Raw genomic sequence first — 25,607 nt, 5'->3', positions numbered from 1 at the left:
TTACCCTTGATTTTGTTTTAATCGAATAGATGGGGACAATTTGGAACAATTTTTGTAAATCGGTAATTATTTAACGCAACAAAGATTTTTTTAAAATAATTTTCAATAACCTGAAGCAAGGTCTCGTATTACGCAACTTATATTTAAGTGATTTTTGGTATCTTTACTGCTTTTGACGAGTTCTACAAGGTGCTAAAAGGGATGACCTAACTGTATATTAAGTGCGTTAAAAAAAATTATAAACTAATTCTAAATTATTATTTACAAAAAAAAAGATTCTTCCACCGTTTGTTTACATGGAACCCTGCCTAAGTTCTGTCATACTTCTGTCACATATCACATTATGTCACTTGTCATTTCTGTCATCATAAATCATAACCTAAAAGTAAAACAAGCTAATCTATGCAAGCTAATAACAAACAACCAACAGAAACAAATTGTTTAGTTTCGGTTCTTTTACTTCTTTTCATAGTCGATTGGGTATTTTGAGGTTGCCGGACTTGTTTCTAGTAGTTATTCACCCTTTTCCTTAATAAAAAGTCTGAAAGGATATCACAAAAATGGGCGATGAAGTAGAATCCGGTTCCAATACATCTGAAAATTGCGGATCCAACTCCAATCAGGATGAACTTATTATGGCGCAACAGCGGCAAATTGAAAGAGAGGTAAATTACTAAATTTAAGGGTTATTAATTTAGTTTCTAGTTAAAAGCTTAATTGGACCACATTTAGTTATTATAGGGCATATTGGGAGTGGCTGATTAACTGATATTTTTATTGTACACTCCTTTCAATTAAGATTGTATATATTATGTGTTTCTTGATGTTTTAATTTCAGATTGTGGGATTGAAATATAAAACTGAATGTATGATCCGTTTTATTACAACTATTAGTATTAGGTTTTTCCTTCTCTTTTAACAAACATCCTTTACTGTTTTTTGATCATATTGTAGGGTTAAAATTTTTCATTTACTTTACTTTTACTAGACCCTCAAAAGATGAACATCTTTAAGTCTTAAATGTGTAGGACATAATAACACTGTGCCCTTTATTTTCCTTCTAATCAATTACATTATTAAAAAATAAGCAGTATAAACAACATAATTTTAGATATCAGAATCAATTCCTTTAGTAGGAGAATTGAGTCCAATAATTTCACTAAACTCAGAATACTCCACTGATGACATTTATTTGGCAAAGATTAAGGACTTAGCAACAAAATACACCTCCATCAGGAGAACACGGCCAGACGGTAACTGTTTCTTTAGAGCGTTTAGCTATGCAATATTGGAACGGTTATTGGGCAATAAAGAGGAGTTTAACAGATTTTATAAATTAGCAGAGGACAGCAAAAATGTTTTGGTGGAATTGGGATTTCAGCAGTTCACAGTTGAAGATTTCTATGAGACTGTAGGTACCATGGTTGTTTCCCACTGAGCTCTTTAATATGATTTTTATTTTTCTCATCAGTACATGGAAGTGCTGAAAAGGCTTATAGATATAGATGACGAAGATGAGGCCAAAAGGGAACTCCACAATGTGTTCAATGAGCAGGGATACTCTGATTATATGGTAGTCTACCTCCGACTATTGACTAGTGCTCAATTACAAAAGGAACAAGATTTCTATAGTTGTTTTATTGAAGGAGACAGAACGGTAAGTGGTTCCATAGTAAACCCAGTAGAAATGTTTATATTTTTTCTGGTAGGTAGCAGACTTCTGTCATCAGGAAGTGGAGCCGATGTACAAAGACAGCGACCACATCCACATAATGGCCGCCTGTGCGGCATTAAAGACGGGCGTGCGCGTTTCTTACATGGACCGGGGCACAGGGAGCGTCGTCACTCAGCACGACCTGCCCGAGGGCTGCACCCCCACTGTTCATTTGCTCTACCGTCCCAGTCACTATGACATCCTTTACATTTAAAAACTGACTACTCACTTCCGACTACTTCTTCAATTTTTTTTCTCATTGTATCTGTTTTATTCGTAAGTCGTTAAATAAATTTTAGGTATATAGGTTTTTTTTTGTCTCCCATTAAATCCTTTAGAAAATAAAGAATGTTTTGATTGTGATTGTTTTAGATGGTTATTTGCGTTTGTTTACCTATTTTCTTATGTCCAACCAAATTTGTCCAGGAAATATATGTGTATAAATTTTCAAAATTTCTGATCAATATTTTGAGTTATGGACATTGTGTCAAATAATTTAAAAAAAATTCAATATTTTCAAAAAAAATATTTTTTTAAGAAAGATTTTTAATTTTCGCGCCTTTCTACCATTTTGATTGGTCCAATTAGGCACACCAAAATGTCAGGTTAGTTACAACAATTTCCGTTGCCAAGCGAAAGGGCGCCAGCAGATTTGTCAGAAAATTTTCAATAGACTTGTATGCTATAAGCGATCTATCGGTTTTAACCACGGTTAAGGTCTTATAGACCAGGCGAATTAGACTTTAACAGTGCACAAATTGCTATCCGGAAACTGACTGTTGGAGTTGGTAGAGGGGTTCATAACGAGTGAAAAAAACGAAAATCCAACAATGGGGTTGTTTTGGGGGGGTGGAAAAATATTCTTTTGCAATTTCCGGCGAAAGTTGACGTCCAATTGAAAAATGTTCAATAGAAAAGTTGTAGATCATAAGAAAATCTATAATTTTTGTAGAGGTCACTTTTGAACATAACCTCAAAATAGCCAAGATAAATGCGAAAAACTGCTTTTTTTCGTTTTTTCAATTTTAATTTTTTATTTTCACAAAAATAGTTCAATCTTTGTAAAAATTTGTGAAAATATACGTTTGTAAGTCTTAAATAACCTCAATTTTTTTCAGACCGAAATATTAAAAACTTTCGGAGATATGCGTTTTTTTCGGAAAAAAAACGTTTTTTTTTGAAATGAAAATTGTACTTCAGAAAATCATGGTACAGGGTTCATCCGGGGCTCATTTTTTTTGTTTTCACATGTACTTTCTTATGAAATAAAGAAACTATATACTTCCCATTTGAAAAAACGTCGAAAAATGCAAAAAAGTCAAAAATGATTTTTACAGCAATAAAATTTTTAGAAATTGTTAATTATTTATTTAAATTAGTTAAAAAATCAAAAAACAGATTACACCATTCGATTCTACAGAAAAAAAAATATACAAAAGAAACTATGTATCATTATTTTACCGGAAACTTAATTGGGCACAGTTGGGCTTTGTACACCGCGTAAACACAATCACATTCTTACGTATTATCTCGATTTTCATAGAAAATAATTGTTTCGAAAAAAATACAAGAGACAAAAATTATTTAAAATCAAATTGTCTATAACTTTTGTTTAAAATATTTTTCGCATAAATCATTAGTTTGTCAGTTTTAACAAAAAAACATGCAAAAAAGTCAAAAATCGTTTTTAACATTGTAAATTTTACAGTTATTCTTAATAATTTGTTTGAATTTTTATAAAATTAAACGGGCGAAAATCGCCGGTTTCGCTGCCATAGAGACGCGCACTTGTTGGGTGCTAGACCACATTAGTTTTTATACCCTGATCATCGGGCCCGGTGGGGTACCAATATTCAGCTGACCCATATTTTGTGACCTTTTATGGAAAATTGCATTTTCTTGGAAAATGGTAATATTCGAAACAAAACGGTATTTAGTGGATTATAGCCAGATAAATTCCGCGTGTTTGAGGGCAAAAATGGTCTTCGTAGGTGGCATAGCCATTGCCGTATTAGGCGTCAAAGTCAAAAAATAGTGTAGAGCAAAAACTGCTTTACGTAGATGATTGTAGATTGTGTCAAAAAATTGGTTTTAAAAGGTTCTTTAAATGCTCCAATTGAATGAAACCTCTAAGTGCCTCCACTAAAAAGTTATTAATATTTGAAGAAAAAAGCGTAAAAAAGGGTATTTTCAAATGAACACTGCTCACCCTGTATAAACGATAGCGTTAAACTTAATACACCGTTTTATTCGAAAAGGACGCAGTTTTAATTAATCCAAATGACATTTTTTTAAAATTTGTACCAAAAAAAAACATTTTTTTTGGGTTTTTTTGATTTTTCTCCTAAAAAAAAACATTTTTTCAAAAAAAGTCCTAAATAAAAATTGTAGCTCTCGATGAGGCTCTCAATCACATATTTTCTGTGAGTCACTATTTCCGGAAAGATACCGTTAAACCGTCAGAGGGGCTAGAATATCACAAATGTTTAAAACTTTGAGCGTTAAAAAAAATACTTCCCGTATGCTGAGAATTACCAAAAAGTATACAGTCCATCTAGAGATGAGACCTAATCGACCCGTTAAATTTCATAAAATTCAAACAACCGTTGCGACCTGTATCGAAGCACGCGGAAAAAATCGAACAAAAAAAATTTTTTGAGTTCTAAAGCTTTCCCCTCCCAACTTAAAAAACAAATGAAAAATTGTAGTTGATAAAGTTGTAGCCTCATATATCTAGATTATGATAAAGTAAAAATCACTTTTCTACCCTAATTAGAAAAAAAGTTATAGGCACTTTTGTCCGCCGAGTCCCGAGGTCGTGCGAAAACTCCAAAAAAGAAGCGTCCTACCATAAGAGCTACGCTCTTATAATAATACCCCAGACGCCAATAATATTACATGTAATTAGTTCTTAAACATAAATATCAAAAAAGGAAACTTATTAGCCATAATAAATTTTGTGTCATTTTTAAAAAGGAAATAATTTGTTGTTTGTTTTTATTTTTTCCCGCACTTATTTCAATGTCTTTGACATTTGACGTTTAGAACACAGCTCCGGACGTGGGTAATTACTGTTCCAAATTGATGACGTATAAAGGGCTAATTGGTGACGTCACGTGTCTCAAGCGGTTATAACTATAACCGCTTGGACGTGTTTGGTTAATACCTTTTAGGAACGGTAATTACCGGTAGACCGCTTAGTATTATCGTTGATTGAATATTGAATACCTATTCAATCAACGGTATTATATTGAATCGGTTTATATTTGTGTCTGTGTATGCAACCACCACTTCTCTAAAGTTTTGTGCATAACATCTTTATATTGCGAAGAGATGGCGCCATATGCCTTTGAAGAGTGTTTAGGAACTTATAAATGTTTTTGTTAGTTAAAATGAACCTTATACAAAGAAATTTAACTACAAAAAATAATAAGTAACTTAAATTGTATTGCAAAATGCATCTTTTACATGTTTACGGTTGATGATGCATATAACTCATTGTTATAACTTTTAACATTGGATTGCATAACACTGTCTGTTGTCTGTCATCACATTATATAATAAAAAGTATTATAAGAGGTAAAGATGACATTGAGTGGCAACAGCCGCCATAACATCATGATCATAATAATAATAATAAATATTCATCAAAACAACAGCGTCCTTGAATCCGGTTATTTTTCCCATAATCCGTGGGTCACGTGACCCCGTTTCCACTAATTTGATTCGTCGACGGTCAGCGTGCCCTGCGCGGATTCGTTGCGCGTCAGTTGATAACAAAATGCCGTCAGAGTCCAAACCTTTGTTGACAGCTCAAACGGAAAAGCCAAATCATTACTCGTAAGTGTATTTTTAGGCATTTAATTCGGTCGTTCGGTGTTCCGCATCCGTCGCCGATCAATTCGATGTGCGTAACATGCTCAAATGCGGGATTCTTTTCCAGATATTTGAAGGAATTCCGTGTCGAGCAATGCCCGCTCTTCTTGCAACACAAATGTACACAGCATCGGCCTTTCACCTGTTTTCACTGGCATTTCATGAACCAGCGACGTCGGAGGCCGGTGAGGCGTCGCGACGGCACCTTTAATTATAGCGCCGACAATTATTGTACCAAATATGACGAGACGACGGGCATCTGCCCCGACGGAGACGAGTAAGTACTCACTATTTTCTACACTCTTGTCATTGTTTTGATCGGTGGGTGTGACTGCAATCCCATTTTTTTGAGGCGCATTTACCCTTTTTTCCATTATTTTTTTGCAATAAATTTAGTAAGAGAGCTCTTTTTGATTCAATATGGCATGTATACACTTTTTAAAATGGATTGTCAAGTTGTCATTGACATAAATAAAAACACACAACCATAACAAAACTAACCTAGGATCACATTCCTTGATAAGTTTTCATTCATTGATTATGTAAGCCACAAGTTTTTATTAAAAAAATCATTTGAAGCTTGAATAATTGAATAACTATTAAGATAGTACTGTTGGCCATTATTTAGAAAACAATCGGGCATCAAACAATGTATTTACAAAAAAATAAACAATTCGACTTAGGTGCTAAGATATTTATCTCAAAATTAAATTCAAATTATGCTTTATTGTTCTCAACAAAAAAAATGATATAAACAAAGCCTTAATGTGTCTAATAAAATAATATAATAGTACAATTAAAAAAAATCACAATATACAAAAGTCGCATAACATTGAACATTAAATGTGCACATAAATTCCTAACACTATTCTTTTTAATGTTAGCATCTCTCCACTATTTAGCTACATTATGAGGAGTGTCATTGAAATATTCAAGCACTGAATAGTATATAAGCCTGAGTACATAATATTTTTTTTTAATAGTAATTTAAGCTGTTTAGGATATTTTGCCTCCCTAATGCTTCTCGGCAGATGGTTAAACATTTTTATACCCTCGTAACTGATCTCTTTAAAACAAACAAGTAAATGATTAATCCAATAAGGATACAAAATCAGTCTTAATTTGGCGAATACTAATATTAAAGAGATCTATATCATATTTTTGTATATAATTATTACATTCTTGCATCATTCTATTAAATGGCGAACAACTTGAGGGTGAACACTGGAAAAGATTGTTATTTCTTATTCTCAAATTGATTTTAGGAACAGCAAATGATTGATGATTAATTAAAGAACAGTTCTTATATTTTAAGTTGTTAGTTATGTAGTAAATAAATAAGACATCATTCATATTACGCCTAACACTCAATTGTACCATTTTAAATTCAATTAGCATACTATTATAGGAGGTCATATAAGGATATGCATTATGTGTTCTTAAGTACAGGTATCTTAAAAATCTTTTTTGGACCCTTTCAATCATATTAATATGCACCATTGCTTTAGGTGCCCAGATAACTGAGGCATACTCAAAGATCGGTCTGACCAGTGAGTTGTACAGAATTATTATTGATTTTATTTTTTTTTAATGTTTTGTATTTCTTATTACAAAACCAAGAAGCTCATATGCTTTGTTTACAATAGTTTCATAGTGTTGCTTAAATTTGAGATTTGTTTGAAAACAGACTCCAAGATCCCTAAATTTACTTTTCCTAGTTAACGAGAAATTATCAATTTTCTTGTTCAGCATTTTTCTTGTGAAGGTTAGAATTTGACATTTATCTATGTTTAATGACATTTTATTTTCCCTGAACCACTGGGCTACCAAGTTCAAATCAATTTGCAGCTCAAGACAATCAATAAGAGATGTTATGTGCATAAATAATTTAAAATCTTCAGCAAACATGAGACATCTAGCATGCTTTATACAGTTTGCCAAATCATTCAGAAAAATTAGAAATAAGAGAGGCCCAAGGTTACTATATATATTTTTGACAATTTTTTACCAACTTTAACTCGCTGAGTCCTTCCGGTAAGATAAGATACCATAAACCTACATGCTTTCAGCGAGAAACCAAATTTACCCAACTTATTCACCAACAGCCCATGGTCAACCCGATCAAAAGCCTTTGCACAATCTGTCAAGACAACATCTAGCTGCTCTTGGCTATCTACTGCATTGGCAGCTGCCTCAGTCAAAGTGCTGAGGTTGGTGACAGTTGAGGCATCTGGTAGAAATCCATGTAGTTGCTGAGAGAATTTATTCATGAAAGAGCTCAAAATATCTTGGTATAAAATGTTTTCAAAAATGTTTGCGAGAGAATTAAGAACGCTAATTGGTCTGTAGTTGTCAACCAAAGAATTATCTCCTGATTTGAGGCTTGGAGTAACCAAAGCATATTTAAGCACTTCTGGAAATGTGTTTGTTTTTAGACACAAATTAAAAATGGTTTTTAATGGAGTGCACAAGATATCAGAACAACCTTTATAAATGTATGAGAGGATACTATCATTGCCAGTGGCCTTTTTTGATTTTAATCTCTTAATGGCTGCCTGAATTTGCATTTCAGAGATCTTGGAGAATGAGAAGTTGCCACTAGATTTATCAAAGTTAGGTTTTTCAGACTGTTGAAATATTGAGCTAAAATATAATGCAAATGTGTCAGCTATTTCCTGAGCACCGCTAACAGTACACTCCTTATAGCATACCTCAGCCGGAACACCAGGTCTTGAACGCCCAGACCTGACAAAATCCCAAAAGTTATTTGGGTTAGTTTTGACATTTCTCTCGATATTCTCATGAAAAGTTCGAAGTTCATGTGCAGTTTGATATTTCACTGTACTTCTAATTTTGCTATATTCATTCCTAATTTGAAAATTGGCAGTGGCTTTTTTAATTTGTTTATGCAGATGTGTCTTTAACTTAATATTTTTCTTTAGTTCTTGAGAGAAGTATTTTGGAAAACCTTTGAGTTTTCGAGTGCCTATTTTAACTTTCTTTCTGGGTATTGCCAGGTCTAAGCATTCATAAACCTTTTGATGCAGAACACATGAGTGCACATGTCAACATTGTCAGCCCTTTCAAGTTCTGCCCAATTAACTTTCCTCAATAATGTATAAAACCTATAAAAGTCGCCCATTGAATAGTCATAAATATATTCATAGTTAATGTAATGATGTTTTTTTATGTGATTCAGAGATATCGGTAAAACCATACTTAAAGTAGGATGGTACTGATCTTCATCAAGAATTGGATTACCACAGTGTTCTAAATTAGTTATTTGCATATTAGATAGTACAAGATCCAGTTTTCTTTTCATTTTGTTAAAGACATTATTATGCTGGTCTAAATTATAAAAATTTTAAAAGTTATTTATCAACTTAACCCCTGAATGAAACCAAGCACCTTCATTTTCTTATTTGTTACATGACCAATGCAGCTCCCAAATGATAATTTTGAGTCCATTCAGATTCCCAAGTCTAAAGCCAAACCATTAAATTTTATTTACTCAATATTATTTATTGAGTAAATAAAATTTAAGGTTTCTCTGAAAGACTTGATATTTCTAAAGAGTTTGACATGATCTGCAAACATTAAAGCACTGGAATTGCAAATATTTTTCACCAAATCAATTAAGAAGCTTTTGAGAAGAACAAAATAGCTTATCAAAATTTTTAATAATTCATTTGAATTTGTACCCTATGAGTTGCCTAATAAATATCTTATGGTTGAGGACTGATTTGTGATGCAAGGTAAAGTGACACTATTGAAAAATTTAAAAAAAAGATTTTTTACAAAAACTATTCAAAATTTCAAACTTGAAATTTAACTTTTATTTTTATAACATTAATTTTAATGAAATTTGATTATAGTTTCATTGTTTATTGATGAATTCTCGAAAAATGTTAATCAATTTATAGAATGTATATTTCTCAATGAAAACAGGTGACAGCATTCAATTCTCGACAAGAGTTGAAATAAAACTGTTTGCAGAATTACTGGTTTTAATCTTATCAGCATTTTTAAAAATTAATCACCATATTTCTAAAGAAAGTTTACATGCAGAAGGATAAAATGTAAAGTAAAGTCGTTTGTAAAAAAAACCCGTTAAGATTTTTTTTATTAAAACAATAAGTTTCGTATTTGAATTCCAGTTGTCCATACCTACACAGAACAGCGGGAGATACAGAAAGACGCTATCACTTGAGATATTATAAAACATGCATGTGTGTCCATGACACAGACTCCAGAGGTTATTGTGTAAAAAATGGATTGCACTGTGCATTCGCTCACGGCAGCCATGACCACAGGCCACCAGTATATGATATCAAAGAAATACAAGCTCTTGAAAATACCGATGGAGACGGCTGCTGCTCTTCTAATGGTCCCAATGCTTTAGATAAGGAAAGAAATTTAATGAACGAGGATCCCAAGTGGCAAGGTAAAGTTATTTATCTGTAACTGTTTTACATAAGTGGTTTCTATTCAATAATTATTGCTGTTTGATTACATTTTATTGTTGTTTATGTACCCTTGTTAAAAGACAAAAACTAAATAAGAAAATAAAAAATAAAAGTTGATTTGGGGCCACAGGGATTCAACCTTAGTCTTCATAATCGACTCTTAAAAATTAAAATTATTAGACATTCAGATGATAGGGCATTGAATTACACTAATACTATTTTATAATATTTTTTATTATATTCTTACAAAAGTTTTTAAAAAAATGTCCCAATTTTATAGACACAAATTTCGTACTATCAAATTATAAGACAGAACCATGTAAGAGGCCGCCAAGGTTATGCAGGCAGGGTTATGCTTGTCCCCAATATCACAACAGCAAAGATAAGAGAAGGAGCCCCAGAAAATTTAAGTATAGGTAAGAATTAACTTATTTTTTCATTTGTTGCAATACTTATTATTTAAAATTTGCAATACTTAATCCTATATAAATCATAAAATCTAATATTTCGAAAAAAATGGAAACTTCTTTTTAGAAGGTGCATTTTTGTTTAATTTCCTTATAATCTGTTGCAATTTTTAAAAAAAGTTGCTTTCTGTTAAAAGATCTACTCCTTGTCCGAATGTGAAACATGGAGAAGAATGGGGCGAACCGGGTAATTGTGATGCGGGCGATGTATGCTCCTATTGTCACACTAGAACAGAGCAACAGTTCCACCCGGAAATTTACAAAAGTACTAAATGTAATGACGTGCAACAGTCCGGGTATTGTCCCCGAGGAGTGTTTTGCGCGTTTGCCCATGTTGAACGTAAGAGAATTCCTGAAAAAAACCTTAAAATGCATTTTGAAATATTAATTTTTAGAAGAACTAGGGGTGTCTAGAGAATCCGGTGACGCGGCCGGCACCAATTTAGGAGAGATTTTATCTAACGTTCTTCCAGCAGGCAATTCCGACATTAAAATTGAGAAATGTCATGACAGTTCTGTAAGTTTACTACTGTAAGTTTCTAGTAAGTTTTATAAATGTTCAACATTTCATATAGAATGGTAGTAGTGAAGTAAGCGAATCAGCCTCGTCGACGTCTTCGATAGGTTCAAATAGTTGTAGCAGTAATAAGGCGCCTGGGGCCCAGCTAGCACATAAAACTTTACCATTTCAGAGGCATAATAGCATAGGATTGGAACTTACTAATAAATTATTGCAAATAGAAAAAGATCCAACATTAGGTATAATTTTGTTTGCATGATAAAGAATTTCTTATTAATGGACAGTGTTTATTTTAGATCCCATTGAAAGGGAACAAAGGAAACAAACGCTATGTTTTGCATATAACAGTTTAGGCAACTCATTTTTCACTGGAAACGATACAGTTGAAAGTGTTGTTGGTAAGCAACAGTTTTGCATGCATATTTATGGTAATCTAAGGATTTTTTTCTTAGGTAATGCCTTAGATGAATTAAATTTAGACGATTTAGCTCTAACAGGGGCCCTAGACAGGGATCTAGAAACGGATTCCCCCACAGTATCAAATTCAATATCTGTAGGTTTGGCATCATCCGCCGGCCTTTTAGGTTTGTAACTGACCGAAATCTGACCGAATGAGAGAAATATTTCGCGCGTTTTCCAGGCAGTTCAGCTCCGGTAAACATTCCCAGCGCCGGTCCAAGGACTTTGGGAGGATTCAGCCCCAACAGTAGCCCCTTGCAACCGTTCTTATCCGCGTCGAGGTTTTCGCAATCGGACACGATGGACTTTTTAAACGGTTCGCTACAGTTGAGCAGTAGCGCCTCCAAGATCAATAGTTTTTCCGGATTTTTCGATTTTCAAACCCAAAGCATATCGCCCAGTTCTAGGAACCAGCACAATAGCTTTAGTATGTCGCCTAGTATAAATAATAATTTGGAAATTGTCAGGTAAGCAGCCACGTTTTTATTATTATTGTTTAATAAGTCTCTATAAAATAAAAGAACTGTTTTTGTTTTTAAAATTTTTTAACGTAATATTCGTTTAATATAGAAGTGCCGCAATATAGGCATTTGTTTGCTCAAAAACCTTTTTATTTGCAGTAAATTATCGTCAAACAAGTCATTTTTTCAAATTCGGAAACAGAAAAAGTCACCAAATAGAAGTCAAATCTGGTAACCATGTTGGAACAGTTGGAATTCACTGGTAAAAATCAATTTTTGATTTTTACCAGTGAATTAATGATGCGCATACTCGGATAAAAAAAATATTGCAAAACCGCCTCTTCTATATTTAACATTAAATCCTGAGGAGGAGGAGGAGGATACAGTACACCCTGTAATCCTTCCACGTTTATTATCATTTAATTAATACATAATTTGTTTTATAATATAAATGCTATGGTAAGAAAATAACAAATTTCTTAGTAGGACCTTGGTGTACAAACACAAAATGTGTGTGCTAAAAACAAAATAAATAATTTATTATAGTTAACAAGATTAAAAAATATATATATATATATATAAATTTTAAATTAGTTCACATAATATCAATTTACATTATACATTCATTGCATCTTAATTTAATTTAGCATATTTTTAAATTTTTCTTTATAATACTGATAGATGTATGATTTTACTTTTCCCTTTAATAATTATGTCTTTAATTTGCTTTGGTAAAATGTTGTAAATTTTTGGCCCAAGCCAAGTAATAAATTTGAAATTGATGTTGTTTCGACTTAAGGGTATTTCAATTAATAGATCTGCTCTACCACGTGTGTTATGCATATGATTGATATATGTTAATTTATTTTGATTTTTGCGAATATACATGGAAACTGTGTGAATATAAATACATCTTACATTTTGAATTTCTTCAGTGAAAAGTAAGTGGGGTGGGTATCTCTTGGCTTTTTATACATTATTTTTAGAATCGATTTTTGGATTATGTTAAGCTTATTTAAATAAATGTTGTACAACCTATCCCATACTAATATGCCATGACGAATTACAGCTTCTATCAGATTTTTATAAATTGTTTGTAAAAGGTTTTTGTTAAATATATCTCTGAGAAGAAAAAATTTATGTAGCTTATGTAGATTTCTGATCCTATTCGTCACATAATCAATATGAGGACCCCATTTTAGGTATACTTATCAAATGCTATCCCAAGATATTTGGTTTTTGAAACTTCATTAATTTTATTATTATCTACTAATATAGTTGAGAATGGAGGTCTATTAGCTTCAGTTAATGAAAAGGCTATATAATTAGATTCAATGACAATTTATTCAGACAGAGCCAGCTTTTAATTACCCTGAACCCATTAATTGCTTTTTGTTGAGTCTCTGGCCAAGTATTTCCACTGAAAATTAATGCAGTATCATCGGCATATGAAATTGATATTCCATCTATATTTATTTTTAACATGGAATTAATGTAAACTAAGAAAAGAATGGGGCCCAGAACAGTGCCTTGTTGCACACCCATTTCTATTCTCAACTCACTACTTAGTGTGTTATTGATTCGAACCCTCTGATATCTGTCTGTAAGATAGCTTTTTAAAAGTTGTAGCACTGTTCCTCTAACTTCATAACAATCAAGCACGTTAAGAAGTCTTTCATGAGAAACAGTGTCAAATGCTTTAGCCAAGTCAAGAAATACTGCAATACTTTTTTTGCCCAGATTTAAATTTTTAACAATTTCAGATGTCAAAGTTATCATTGCATCATTGGTACCAGAACCCTCAAGAAAACCATATTGTTGTGGTGAATGGACATGGTTAGCAGCCAGAAACTCAACCAACCTTTTCTTAATACACTTTTCTAATATTTTAGAAAAATTTGTGATTGTCACTGACCTGTAATTTTTTACATGGCATTGCCGGATTTTAATATAGAAGTCACAATCGATATTTTAAAGCAATTTGGTACTTTTCCGATTTCTAGACAAACATTCATTATATGTAAAAGAGGATCAGGAATTTCAGTACATGCTTGTTTAATGACCCTTGTTGAAACCCCATCATGACCAGATGCACAATTATTTTTTAGAGAAGATATATGTTCAATAAGTTCGTTTTTTGTTACAGGGCTAAGAAACAATGAGTGAGGATTATTAAAATCTACTGCATATGTTTATGTTGAAGGAGAGATCTTTTTTTCCATTTCTATACCTACATTTATGAAGTATTTGTTAAAGTAGTTTGATATGTCTTTATTCGAGTGAATTATTTCCCTATTATCCCCTACTAACTGAATATTACTGGCCTTATTATTTTTTTCATTTGTCGCGTCTTTAATTATGTTATACAATATACCCTTTAAGTTATTTTTATTTATATCTACTTGATATTGATAATATTTATTTTTTGTCTTTTTTATTACTTTATTTAAATTGTTTCTATAAATCTTATATTGTGATTCAAGTTCAGCATTGTAGTTTCTGAATAACTGGCGTTTTAATTTATCCCTATGCCTAAGGGAAGTTATTAAGCCTATTGTGATCCATTTTTTAACCTTTTTTTAGATTATTTTTGGGAACAAAATATTTCGTTTGAGACTCTTTCATTATTTGTAGATATCTTACTAAAAAGTTATTCATAGGAATTTCTGAGTCATTTACACTTACAACATCTAACCAATTCCAATTTTGTAGCAACAATTTCATTTTATCTATATAAATTGTAGTAAATTATGATTTAAGACATAGGGTTAAAATGAAACAACCTTCTTAGGGTTAAGTAGGATCTATAATATAATATCCAAAAAACTACATCCAAGGATCGTTGAACTTCCCGTTGACCAGGTTTATGATAATGCTTACTAGACATTATAATGTTTTGCTATATAGAATTAATTAATGTATTATTACAATATAGTAGTTTCCTATTTACACAATATTTGTTATACTGGGTGATACTTCCATACTACAAAAGTTTTGTTTTGGTGATTGTGTCTGGTATCTGTTAAAAATCTTTGGAATCGTTAGTATGACTTAAATTAACCATTACAGGATTATGATCAGTAATATATGAGTGCTTAGTATGAACGAATCAAGATTATGTTTAAATTTATTTTTCCACTTAACGAATATAATGGTCAAGACACGTTTTGGTTTCAAATCGGGTTATAGAATTTATAAGAGATTGAAATCCCAATTCAGCCATACATGCGACATAGTAAGCAACATTATTGTCTTCCATATCTAAGAGGTCTATATTTACATCACCTATAAAAAATTCATAACTATTTAGTTGTGCATTTGTTTGAAGGAACTCATATATATCATCTATAAATACTCTTTTTAATATCGGTGGGGGTTTGTAGACAAAAGTAACACCAAAGGAAATGTTATTCTTATTAAATGTTAATCTTCCAATTGTTACTAATGAGTTTGGCAACTAAATAAAAGAAAAGCATACATTGATACAAGCTTTCACAAATAATATAACACCAACATTTCTGTTAAAGTCCGCATTAGTATATTGTAGTTATTTATATTTGAGATTTGAAAACATTCACTCAAGATAATAATATCAGTAAAATCAAGTTTAAATTTCCTAAGAGTATTAACAACTCATTGAGATTCTTTTTAATACTTCTTATGTTTAAATGCAATATGTTTAACAACTTACTGTCCCTAGAAATGTGTTCATTAAGTAGAAGTGTCTTCATTAAGAAATGTAATCATTAACTAAGGAGGAGTCTTCCAAAATTTCATTTTGAATTACTAAAACCATTAAATTAACAGGAATAATTAATTCTACTTCTTATGATTCCTAGATGATACTGAGTTGATGGGCATGCAGGATCTAATGTTGAATGATCAGTTCTTAAATTTTTTTTTATATGTCATGTTTGCTAAATGACAGTTATTGCACTTCAACAATTGAATATTACACTGTGCGGTGAAACATCTATAATAATGTTATGGTCTTTTTTTTAAGTATAATAAATAAAAATGACGCCGCGATTTTTAATAATTATTACTTACTATAAACTTATATTTTTTTATGTTTTAGGATACATAACTTTTTGAAGTTAGTTATTTTACAATGTCGAGCGAGTGAAAGAAAGAAACAAATTTAACTTTTGTAGGAATTTTCACTTGGTTTGTTTGTTGTTTTTAGGCAGTCGAAATCATTATGAAGAAATTCATGTTTCACTGCCTAAAAGTGCCTGGAGTTCTTTTAATTTTTTTAAACTGACTGGACGCAATGAAAAATGCTTTTTCTACACTATTAAAGCCATTTTAAAGTTCATCTTCAATTACGTTGAAAGAGTCGAAACTTCTTCTTTTTGAACCAATAAATGTACAAATTACAAGTCCGGTGGATATTTTTTTTCTTTTCAGTATCCCAATGGCAGTCGACCCAATCGAGTTTTTTACCAAAACAAACATTTTTAAGGGTTCACGACATACATACATACTCATATTTTCCTGTAGTCAAACGACCCTGCTTACTCTATGAACCTCGTAAATAACTATAAGATGAATTAAATTAAAATTTTGAATAAACCGTATTTCGTAAATTTTAGACTAAGAGACGAACTGACCCAGGCCCGTATCCAGATCAACAACTGGGAAGACCGTTTGCAGCAGGCGCGTACCGCCTGCGAGGCCTGGCAACGGGAAACCGACGAGGCGAACCGTAAAGCGAAACAATTAGAAACGAAACTGCAAGAGACGTTGAACCAGTACACGGTGCTCAAGCAGGAGTGCGAACAACTCCAAGGGGGACCGCACATACGCAGGATAACCTCCGTTTCCGAACTGAGCAAACTCTCCTTGACCATTTTGAAGTCGTTACACTCTCAGATCAGACAGGATTTGGAGGAAATCGAGAAAGTATTGTATAGGGAGACCGCCTCCAAGTGTATGGTCTGCGAGGAACGGAATCGGACTGTTACGTTGAATTGTAATCATTTCGTGTTGTGCGACACGTGCGCCGGCACCCAACCCGAGTGTCCCTATTGTCAGACGCCGAATAGTTTGGTCGCGACCATGTGAATATGCGGTTATTAGGTTTGCGAGGGCGTGGCGCTTCGATTAGGATTTCTGAATGATTCCCACTGCTGAATAGAGTATAATATTTCAGGAATTAATACTTTGGGAGCTTTTGGGAATAAAAGCGAGCAATAAAATTGCTGGGAGTAATTGGTTTTGAAATTATAATGATCTTCCAGTTTAACAGGAATTTACACTAACTTTCATATTTTTAATGAAAAACCTTTTTGGATAGAAAACAATAATCTAGAGAACAACGATACCGCATTGGCTATTTTTTGTTTTATGCTCATAGAAAAACTCGATTTTTTAAATTTTTACGTTTTCTCGCCTTTTCTTTTTCTACCATGTCAATTATGCCGCTCCTAGCCGCAGAATTAGGAATTATTTTCAGCAATTTTATTTATTGAACCTTGAAGCTCCTGTACGAGATATGATACTATTAAATAATAATTAATAATTAGAATATTAACGGAATTCATGTATAAAACTGTCACTAATCTTAGCCGAAGCGCAAGGCTCGCGCATTTTTAACAAATTTTGAATTATAGTTATATTCGTTTATATTTTATTGATAGATTCTTCTTATAGATTTTAGAAGAAAAATGATTTAAAAGAACTACTACAGTTGATAGTATAAAATAGATTCTAGACTAGTAGCATCACCGACGTTACTTATTTTTGTTTTTTTCTTATTCGGGAAGAAACTTAATTTCGCTGTTATTAAGAGTACAACCTTGTATATCATAATCTGGCAAGAGTCAAACAATTAATTTTTAAGGCAAATACAAATATTGTTTTTGGCAATTTAACAAAAAAATGCTGCATTCCAGGCAATTGGCAACAAGAAAAAAACGTTTTATTTTTGTCAAGCATCCATAATAAAATCCAACCAATTTAGGTGTTAGGGTGTTCCTTTATTATTGCCATTGAGAGTCATTAAATTTATACAGTACGTGTCTCATTTTAAGTCACAATCAAATCAATATCAATTGGATATGAGGTGAAATAAAAAGTTAAAATAAAATTAAATTAAGTGATAAAGTTCATTATACGGGGTGTTTCAAGTTCGACCCTCATCATGGAGATCTCGGAATCTATAGGAGATACGATGATGTTTAAATTGAGGCAAAGTTAGGAATTTTTGAACTAAAATTTTGAAAAATCGATTTTATTACTTTTTGATTTTAAAATAATTTGCACATTTGCGTTTCCACTTTTTTTGTGCTGCATGATGGCGTTTTTAGATTTTTAATAGGACGTTTCGTCTTTTGCCAATCATCATCATCAACTTTGTTTTTTCTTTTATGCTCTACATTTGGTTTTTGGTTTTATTTTAAATCTTTACTTTTTAATGGTGTATCACAAGTAATATTTTTTTAAAAATCTGACTGACAAGACAATATTTAAACTGTCAATTTCCATTTTATTTTACAAAATTACGTTAAATGCTTGGAAGGGAGAAAATTATGCAAAATTCCTGGAAAAAATTATTCAAATCTCAGGAAGGCGTTAAAAAAATTTCCATTAAATGTCTGAAATAATACAGAAAATTAATCCAGTTTTCTGGAAAATCTACAGAATTACTTTAACACATTGAGATGGACAGTGTGAACATAGTCGATGTTCCAAAAAAAATCACATTCATATTTTAGAAACATATGAACCGATTTTTTTCATATTTTGACCATATATAGGATAAAGTTTGAAAAAAACAACTTTGGACGCCATACTGCCATATCAGTTGTGACCCACCAACATTACTTCCTGACTTTATGACAGGAGGCATTACTGCATATAAGCAGTAATTTTTTAATGACAATTTTGGGACACTGTACTGCTAGAGCAGTATAAATTTCTAAAACGTTTTAACTTGGAAAAACATTTATTTTGAAGAAAGAAATAAAATACAACTCAAAGTAAAAACTAGTTCCTAAGGCTAAAATGGTAACTTTCAAAGCATGTCGGACATAATGCTGGTTTGTATTCACAACCCTTACATCTGTATGAAACTTGTGTCCTTTTTGAGACACTCCTTGCAGTTTAAAAAGTAGTTCTTCCTTTTATAATTCTCAGAGGGCTATCATTATTATCTGGTCTTACTGGTGTTCGCCGATTGTCATATACAGCAATGTTTTTGTTTGTTTCAAAAAAAAGTCTACCATTTTTTTCATTTGCAGGTATTTCGAGCAATCTTCGAATAATCTTTTCTCGAAATTCGATCATTTCTGATATAGAGTTAAATATTGTAACGTCTAGTAAATGAAAAATGATTTTCTTATACTACCTTATTGTTTTTCGTGGGCAAGAGTAGTAAGATACAAGCTGATCCAGTCTATCAACACCAGACATATATTTGTTATATTCTGCTACTTCAACTGGTTTTAATTTCACCTTAAAAAAATATATATTAGTGTACCTATTTTAGAGAAACAAAAAATTTTTAAAAGAGACTTCAATTAACTTGGGATGATACTTGGTGGTTAAAAGTAAGACACCCCTGTTGTCTCTCCATTTAGAGACGTATACACCTCGACGTCTTCTCCAGATGTATTCCCCCTTTTTCAACTTTTTCAAAGTCACAACTTTTGGATTGCCTTTTCTATTGCTCCTGAGGGTCCCTGTTGTGTGAGTTTTGTGTTTTAAGAGGTTTTCTGAGAGCATTGCACTATTATAAAAATTATCCATCACCAGGTGGTGTCCTCTATTGAAATATGGACTCATTAGTCGCAAAACAAGCAATTTTTTCACTTTTTCCTTTGTATATTTCTATATTAAATAGGTACCCATTTGGCGCACATAACTCAAAAAAATTTTATTCTATATCTTGCTCTTTTATTTTTTATGTACTGTCTGAAACTAAGCCTTCCTCGAAAAAGCAGCTATAAGCATTTTGGAAGTTCTGGATAATAATGTCCAGAAGAGGTTGTACCTTGTACAGTTTATCTTGACCTACATTTTCATAAAAACATAAGTATCTTGGAATTTGCTCATATCTTCTTCCAGATATAAAGTGAGAAAATATAGGGTGATAGTACAAGGGATCCACTGAAAAGACCTTCCTTAGCTCGGGATATCCTATTTGGGCTCTAAGAAGGGTCACAGCTATAAAAATATCAAATTCCCTTGGCTTAATTGAAACAAATTTGGATGACCTGGATTTTTTTTTGTGTGGTCGAGAATTTCTGGAATCTAATATCTAATATAGCGTCTATAAGAAAAAACAGAGTTGATGATGGTTGGCAAAAGGCGAAACGTCGTATTAAAATTCTATAGCACACAAAAAAAATGAAAATGCAAAAATCCAAATTATTTTAAAATCATATGAGAAATAAGCAATAGAAGAAAATAAAATCAATTTTTCAAAATTTCCAAATATATTCGGAACCAATAAAACTTTGCCTCAATTTAACCATCTTATAGATTCCAAAATCTCCATGTTGAGGATCGAATTTGAAACACCCTATATACACCCTTTCCCTAGTATTATTTTTTTTTGCAATAATACTCATTTAACTTGCACCTTATATACCGGGTGTGAACGATATTACTTAATTTTTTCTTTGCTTGTGTACACCCGGTATAATAATTTTGATTGACTACCTGCACCCTGGTAATTAATTCACAGTGTCATTTGCTTATGTGATATTATTTTGTAAATTTTTCAGCGCTATGATGGTAGTTTCATTTTGTTATTATATACCTGCGATCGTAATAGAATTATTTAGTTGAGACTCGCATCCTTGGAAAGACTGCAAAGTGTGATGTAGAAGTAAGAAAAATTATTTAAAAAAAAATCGTCATCTTAACCCCCCTTGTAAAATAGACAGCATTATTATTATTTTTTTTAATTGAATCTCAACTGAACAGTTCGTTAGTAAGTTTAAGTCAAGAAAAGTCAAGCAAATGACGTTTCGCGGTTTAGAATTGACAATGAATAAGTGTAACTATTTTTTAAACTATATAGGTTAAGGTAGTTTTTCATTATGAATTTTAGAGGCCTACTATCGTGATTTAAACCATTTATTGTTTTTTTCTTTGTCCAGTGCATAAAGCTTTAGACACTCGTCGTAATGTTTAACGATAGTTAACTACTATCGCAATTATTATACTTATTGTATTTTAGTCATTAAATTAGCGTTCTTCATTATAAGTGTTTTTATTATGCATTTTCGTTTGTTGTGTCGCAATTATGGTACAATTAAACCAAATGTCGTCGTCATTCATCTTCGGCGAACATTTTTCAAATATAATTATTTAGTATAAATGAAAATATTCTAAGAGTACAAACGATCAAGTGTGTATATAATATTATATCTTTTAAATAATAATGTTAATGGCAATACGTAGTTGTGGATGTAGTGGTCAAAAATATTTTTATTAAGTGTTTCTCTACTATTAAATTACGTGTCGAATTTTGGAATTAGAACTTAAAAAAAGAAAGAACTTAAACAAAGTATGTTGTACACTTCTATCGCTTACTTTTATATTATTTCCTTTTTTCGAATAAATACTTTACATTTACATCAATTGTTTCATTTTTATTGTTTAAGGCTCGTGGGGAAGCTTTTGATAAGCAAGGGATTATAGGGCCTCTAAGGTCCTCTGATTTTACACATAATCCAGTTAATATATAGTTATAACGGACGTTACGCACCGACAAAATTCTGCCTATAGATACTAAAATATAATTAAGTAGCTTTTCTTGACCTTCTGAATCTATTTGTGTTGTGACTTGTGATTAAAAAAGTAAATGGTAATTAAATCTTTCTATAATTATGTGTTTTTAAATTTCTGGAATTAAAATGCATCTTTTGGTGCAAAATATAAAATATCAAACATCCAGGGATATCTTACACAAGAGCTAAAATTTAAATTAATTTATAGGAGCTAAAAAATGCAATAATTTAATTTCTAAATAACTTACAAAGTAGAATTTAATTTAGATTTTTTTAACTAATTAAGATGTCAATAAATATCTCATAATATCTTTTCACTTTTTCTCTAGTCTGCTCAAGCATCATTTGTACAAGTACAAGCTCAATTTACTGAAGAATAATGAAGAAGGCTTCTTCAGACATTCGATCTTTTTTTAAGCGAAAATCGCCAACAAACAAAAACGTGGATTCAATACGAAAAAATGATTTGCCAGGTAAAGAAAAATATTGTTATAATAACGTAAATAAAATAAAAAAAAATAAAAGTAAATAAAAAAACCATATTTGTGGTTATGGCATATGGTGGGGATTTTCTGTGCCATGAACTGGACGGGCGAGCATTGGCCTTCGTTATATCGAAACATTTTTCAAAAGTAACGAATCTGTGATTACGACACAAAGAAATTTTCGTACTCACTTCCCGCTTGATAGACATGATCCGGTTCCAGATCGCAAAACAATACTGTTGTGGATTTCAAATTTTAGAGCTACAGGTTCAGCCTTAAAAAGAAATTCAACTGGTAGACCCAGAAGTAGTGTTCGGACACCTGAAAACATTGCAGTTGTAAGAGAAGCAGTTGAACGATCTCCTATAAGACGTTCAGCTGTTAAACATGCCTCTGCTTTGCGTTTGTCTGATCGTTCTGTGATAAGAATTTTGCACACCGATCATACAAAATGATGATCGTGCAAGAACTTAGTAAACGGGACTGGGAAAATCGCCGAAAATGTTCCAATGATATTCTTCAAAATGTCCCACGAAATGCGCTTTTAATAACGAGTGACGAGGCTCATTTCCATTTGTCTGGCTGTGTGAACAAGCAGAATTTTCGCTACTGGGCACCAGAAAATCCGCGGCAGCTCCATGAAAGGACACTTCACAGCCAACGTGTTACCGTTTGGTGTGCTGTTGGTTCTTTTGGTGTGTGGAGTCCTATTTTTTTTTGAAGGAGGGGTAACGGTTTCCGTATAACTGCTGATCGATATGTCGACATGCTACGTAATTTTTTGGAACCAAAACTTGAGGGAACTTGAACATCCGGATGTGTGATTTCAACAGGATGTGGCTACAGCTTATACGGCAAGAAGGACAATGGACCTGTTAAGGGAAATGTTTCCAGGACGCGTAATCTCGTTACGTGGAGACGTTGGGTGGCCTACGCGTTCACCCGATCTTACCCCATGCGACTTTTTCCTTTGGGGCTACCTGAAAGAAAAGGTTTTTCAACCCATCATCATCCCCGAACCATTGACGAATTGAAAGCAGTAATACGCCAAGAAATTACAGGAATATCGCCTCAAATTACTGCTCGAGTAAAGGAAACTTTTAGAAATTAGCTTCGAATGTGTGTCGAAAGAAATGGTCGCCACTTGGACTCTGTAATTTTCAAAACTTAATAAAAACAAAATGGCATACCATATATTTTTAGTTAATAAAAATAAAATATAAATAGCATTTACATTGGCGTTTTTATTAAAAATCAAAATGTGAGAGATCATTTTGCCGGACCCTGTATAATTCCGGCTGATATAAATACATCAAAATGGTCTATAAGAAAAGAAAAAAACCTGAAAAATAATGCTTTATTGTCAATACATTTTTTTTTAATTTGTAGACAAAGCCTAAGAAAAAATAAGAAAATACTGAACATACAAAAATTAAAAAAGAGTTCCTTGTAGCCCAACGAAATGAAGTGTAGTTTTCTGCGGTTATACATATTAAGCCAGCCGATGTCTATAAGCTTATAAGAGATCCGATTTCTGCCATATCCCAAAAAAAATATGAATATTAATTAGAGAAACTTGCGTTTAAGCCACTTATTAGTACCCACTCATGTGTAAGGAATAAACAAGGTGAAAATGCAACTACCCTAAAGGCATTTTGATCAAGCAACTTCGAAAAAGTAAGTTGTAGACTCCAGAAATCAGTAAGAATAACTCTGAGAGTGCAGGCATGCGTAAATCATGCGCTAGCTCTATCTCTCTTACAGAGGATCTAAAAAAGAATTTGTTAATCCTAATAAGGATAATGAGAAACTGTTATCAAATTATTGCATTGTCATCGGTCCTTACTATACGTGTGCAAAGTTTCAAGTTGATCAGACTTTTAGAAACTTTGAGTGCAAAGATTCCGTTACATACATACATACATACATACATAGATACAACCCGAGCTAAAAAGTTTACTCGATGCTAAAGAGGGGCATTAGTGGTCTCTCAAAACTATGCGATGCCCTAGTATTAACACATTTTAAAATTGTTTTAAAATTGTCTTTATATACTTAGATACCCTAGATATAAAGATTATCCAAAAAGCTCAAAACTCTTGTTTTAGACAGTGATATTTAGCATAAAGCGTCGACAAAGAATTTCTTATAAATAACCGGGATTGAGATGGCTGAAAGGCGTCCGGCTCCATTTGAACTCTTAACAATATTCGTCTGATTTTAAGTCATCGTATCAGAAAAATTCATTCATTTAATTTACTAACAAAACACAGATGGTGCTTATGCACATAATAATCCATCAAAAAATCAATGTCTGAGAGTAGTATACTCGAGGGCTGAAAGAAGTTCTTATGGTTATCAGATTATTCGATACAGTGACAGTTTATTTTCAAATAAATAATTATAAAGAGATGTAACCGTTTTCTTGGACAATTCATTTTTTTGCAAAGCAAACCGAAACGTTTCGACATCGATTTTTCTCATCATCGGGGCCAGCCATTTCTAGTTTAACATAAAAATGTTTGAATTGAAATTTTCCTCCCTGGCTTGCTGCAAATTAAGTTTTCGGAGGGCCTGTCCCAGATAGCACAAATCTATCCAATGAATATCACCTTTTGAATAAAGAAACTGTCCGATGGATATCCAGGTAGGGACAGCAAGTATTTACTGAATATTTAATGGATACTACGAATGACACACTCATGTAAATTCTTTTGGACACTATTTGTGGATTAGGTTGGAGTGAAAATGGCCGATTTTTTTATTTGTGAGATATGGCGATGCCTATATTTGAAAAAGTTGCCTTTTCAAACCGCTGATTCATGTCACGTGCATCAAAGCCACAGACTGCAGTTGATGCTTCAGTTACCAATTTGACGCAGCGTTCCACTGCTTGTGAATGGCATGGAAACTTAAAAATGTCAATTTCACTTGGAACTTCTGAGATCATTTCCATAAGGCTGCTATCGGAAATCGACCCTGTAAGGGGAGCCTCGGTAATTGTTATCGACTTCCAATCAATTAGGTCAATGTAGTCTGTGGCCTTGAAATTTAATAAGGGTACCTTAAACTCACGTATTTTTAGTCCTAATGGCTTGTGTTGTCTACATCTTAGCAGTCTTCTTAAACCTAATTCTCTTACTGCTTTTCTACTATCAGAGGGCATAGCTGTACAACATGTTTTCTGGGTGAGCGAAGTAGTCGTTTCTTTGAATGACAGGATCAATAATATTTCTAGTTTCTTCTGGTAAGAATCTGGATTTTTGAATAATTCCAAAAACATGTTTGCTGCCATGCCTACAGGAAGGTTTAGATTTTATTTCAAACCATGAAACAGCATACACTTTCATATTATATTGCTTTTTTTTTTTCAAATACCTTTGAGTTGTGCTGGCAAAATGCTTACAATTCGAAGA

At 32.5% G+C, this 25,607-nt stretch overlaps 2 protein-coding genes across 2 annotated transcripts; both read left to right on the top strand.

Moving 5' to 3' along the window:
• The first annotated feature begins 372 nt into the window (after positions 1–372).
• Positions 373–2,020, top strand: LOC126737412 (ubiquitin thioesterase otubain-like). The gene is made up of 4 exons (XM_050442302.1): positions 373–665; positions 1,112–1,411; positions 1,472–1,657; positions 1,710–2,020. Exons 1-4 carry the CDS (start codon positions 561–563, stop codon positions 1,926–1,928), a joined length of 810 nt encoding a protein of 269 aa, XP_050298259.1. The 5' UTR covers positions 373–560; the 3' UTR covers positions 1,929–2,020.
• A 3,415-nt stretch (positions 2,021–5,435) lies between these two features.
• LOC126737555 (putative E3 ubiquitin-protein ligase UNKL) lies at positions 5,436–21,551 on the top strand. Its single transcript, XM_050442483.1, has 11 exons — positions 5,436–5,554; positions 5,658–5,867; positions 9,748–10,034; positions 10,337–10,472; positions 10,661–10,863; positions 10,919–11,040; positions 11,099–11,282; positions 11,340–11,441; positions 11,496–11,627; positions 11,684–11,969; positions 16,559–21,551. The coding sequence occupies exons 1-11, from the start codon at positions 5,496–5,498 to the stop codon at positions 17,028–17,030; spliced, it is 2,193 nt and encodes a 730-aa protein (XP_050298440.1). The 5' UTR covers positions 5,436–5,495; the 3' UTR covers positions 17,031–21,551.
• Positions 21,552–25,607: the final 4,056 nt, after the last annotated feature.

The sequence above is a fragment of the Anthonomus grandis genome, chromosome 6, assembly GCF_022605725.1.
Source record: "Anthonomus grandis grandis chromosome 6, icAntGran1.3, whole genome shotgun sequence".
Classification (NCBI taxonomy): Eukaryota; Metazoa; Arthropoda; class Insecta; order Coleoptera; family Curculionidae; genus Anthonomus; species Anthonomus grandis.
The sequence above is the reverse complement of the archived record's forward strand: the minus strand, read 5'-3'. Positions and strand labels throughout refer to the sequence as shown.

What these genes read in the sequence shown, in the direction of transcription:
- LOC126737555 (XM_050442483.1), top strand. Translation starts at nt 5,496, where the DNA reads ATGCCGTCAGAGTCCAAACCTTTGTTGACAGCTCAAACGGAAAAGCCA. An exon ending in CGCGTTTGCCCATGTTGAAC is followed by an intron (nt 10,864 to 10,918) that starts GTAAGAGAATTC and finishes ATTAATTTTTAG; the next exon opens with AAGAACTAGGGGTGTCTAGA. An exon ending in AGAAATGTCATGACAGTTCT is followed by an intron (nt 11,041 to 11,098) that starts GTAAGTTTACTA and finishes CATTTCATATAG; the next exon opens with AATGGTAGTAGTGAAGTAAG.
- LOC126737412 (XM_050442302.1), top strand. Translation starts at nt 561, where the DNA reads ATGGGCGATGAAGTAGAATCCGGTTCCAATACATCTGAAAATTGCGGA. An exon ending in AGCGGCAAATTGAAAGAGAG is followed by an intron (nt 666 to 1,111) that starts GTAAATTACTAA and finishes ACATAATTTTAG; the next exon opens with ATATCAGAATCAATTCCTTT. An exon ending in TTATTGAAGGAGACAGAACG is followed by an intron (nt 1,658 to 1,709) that starts GTAAGTGGTTCC and finishes TTTTTCTGGTAG; the next exon opens with GTAGCAGACTTCTGTCATCA.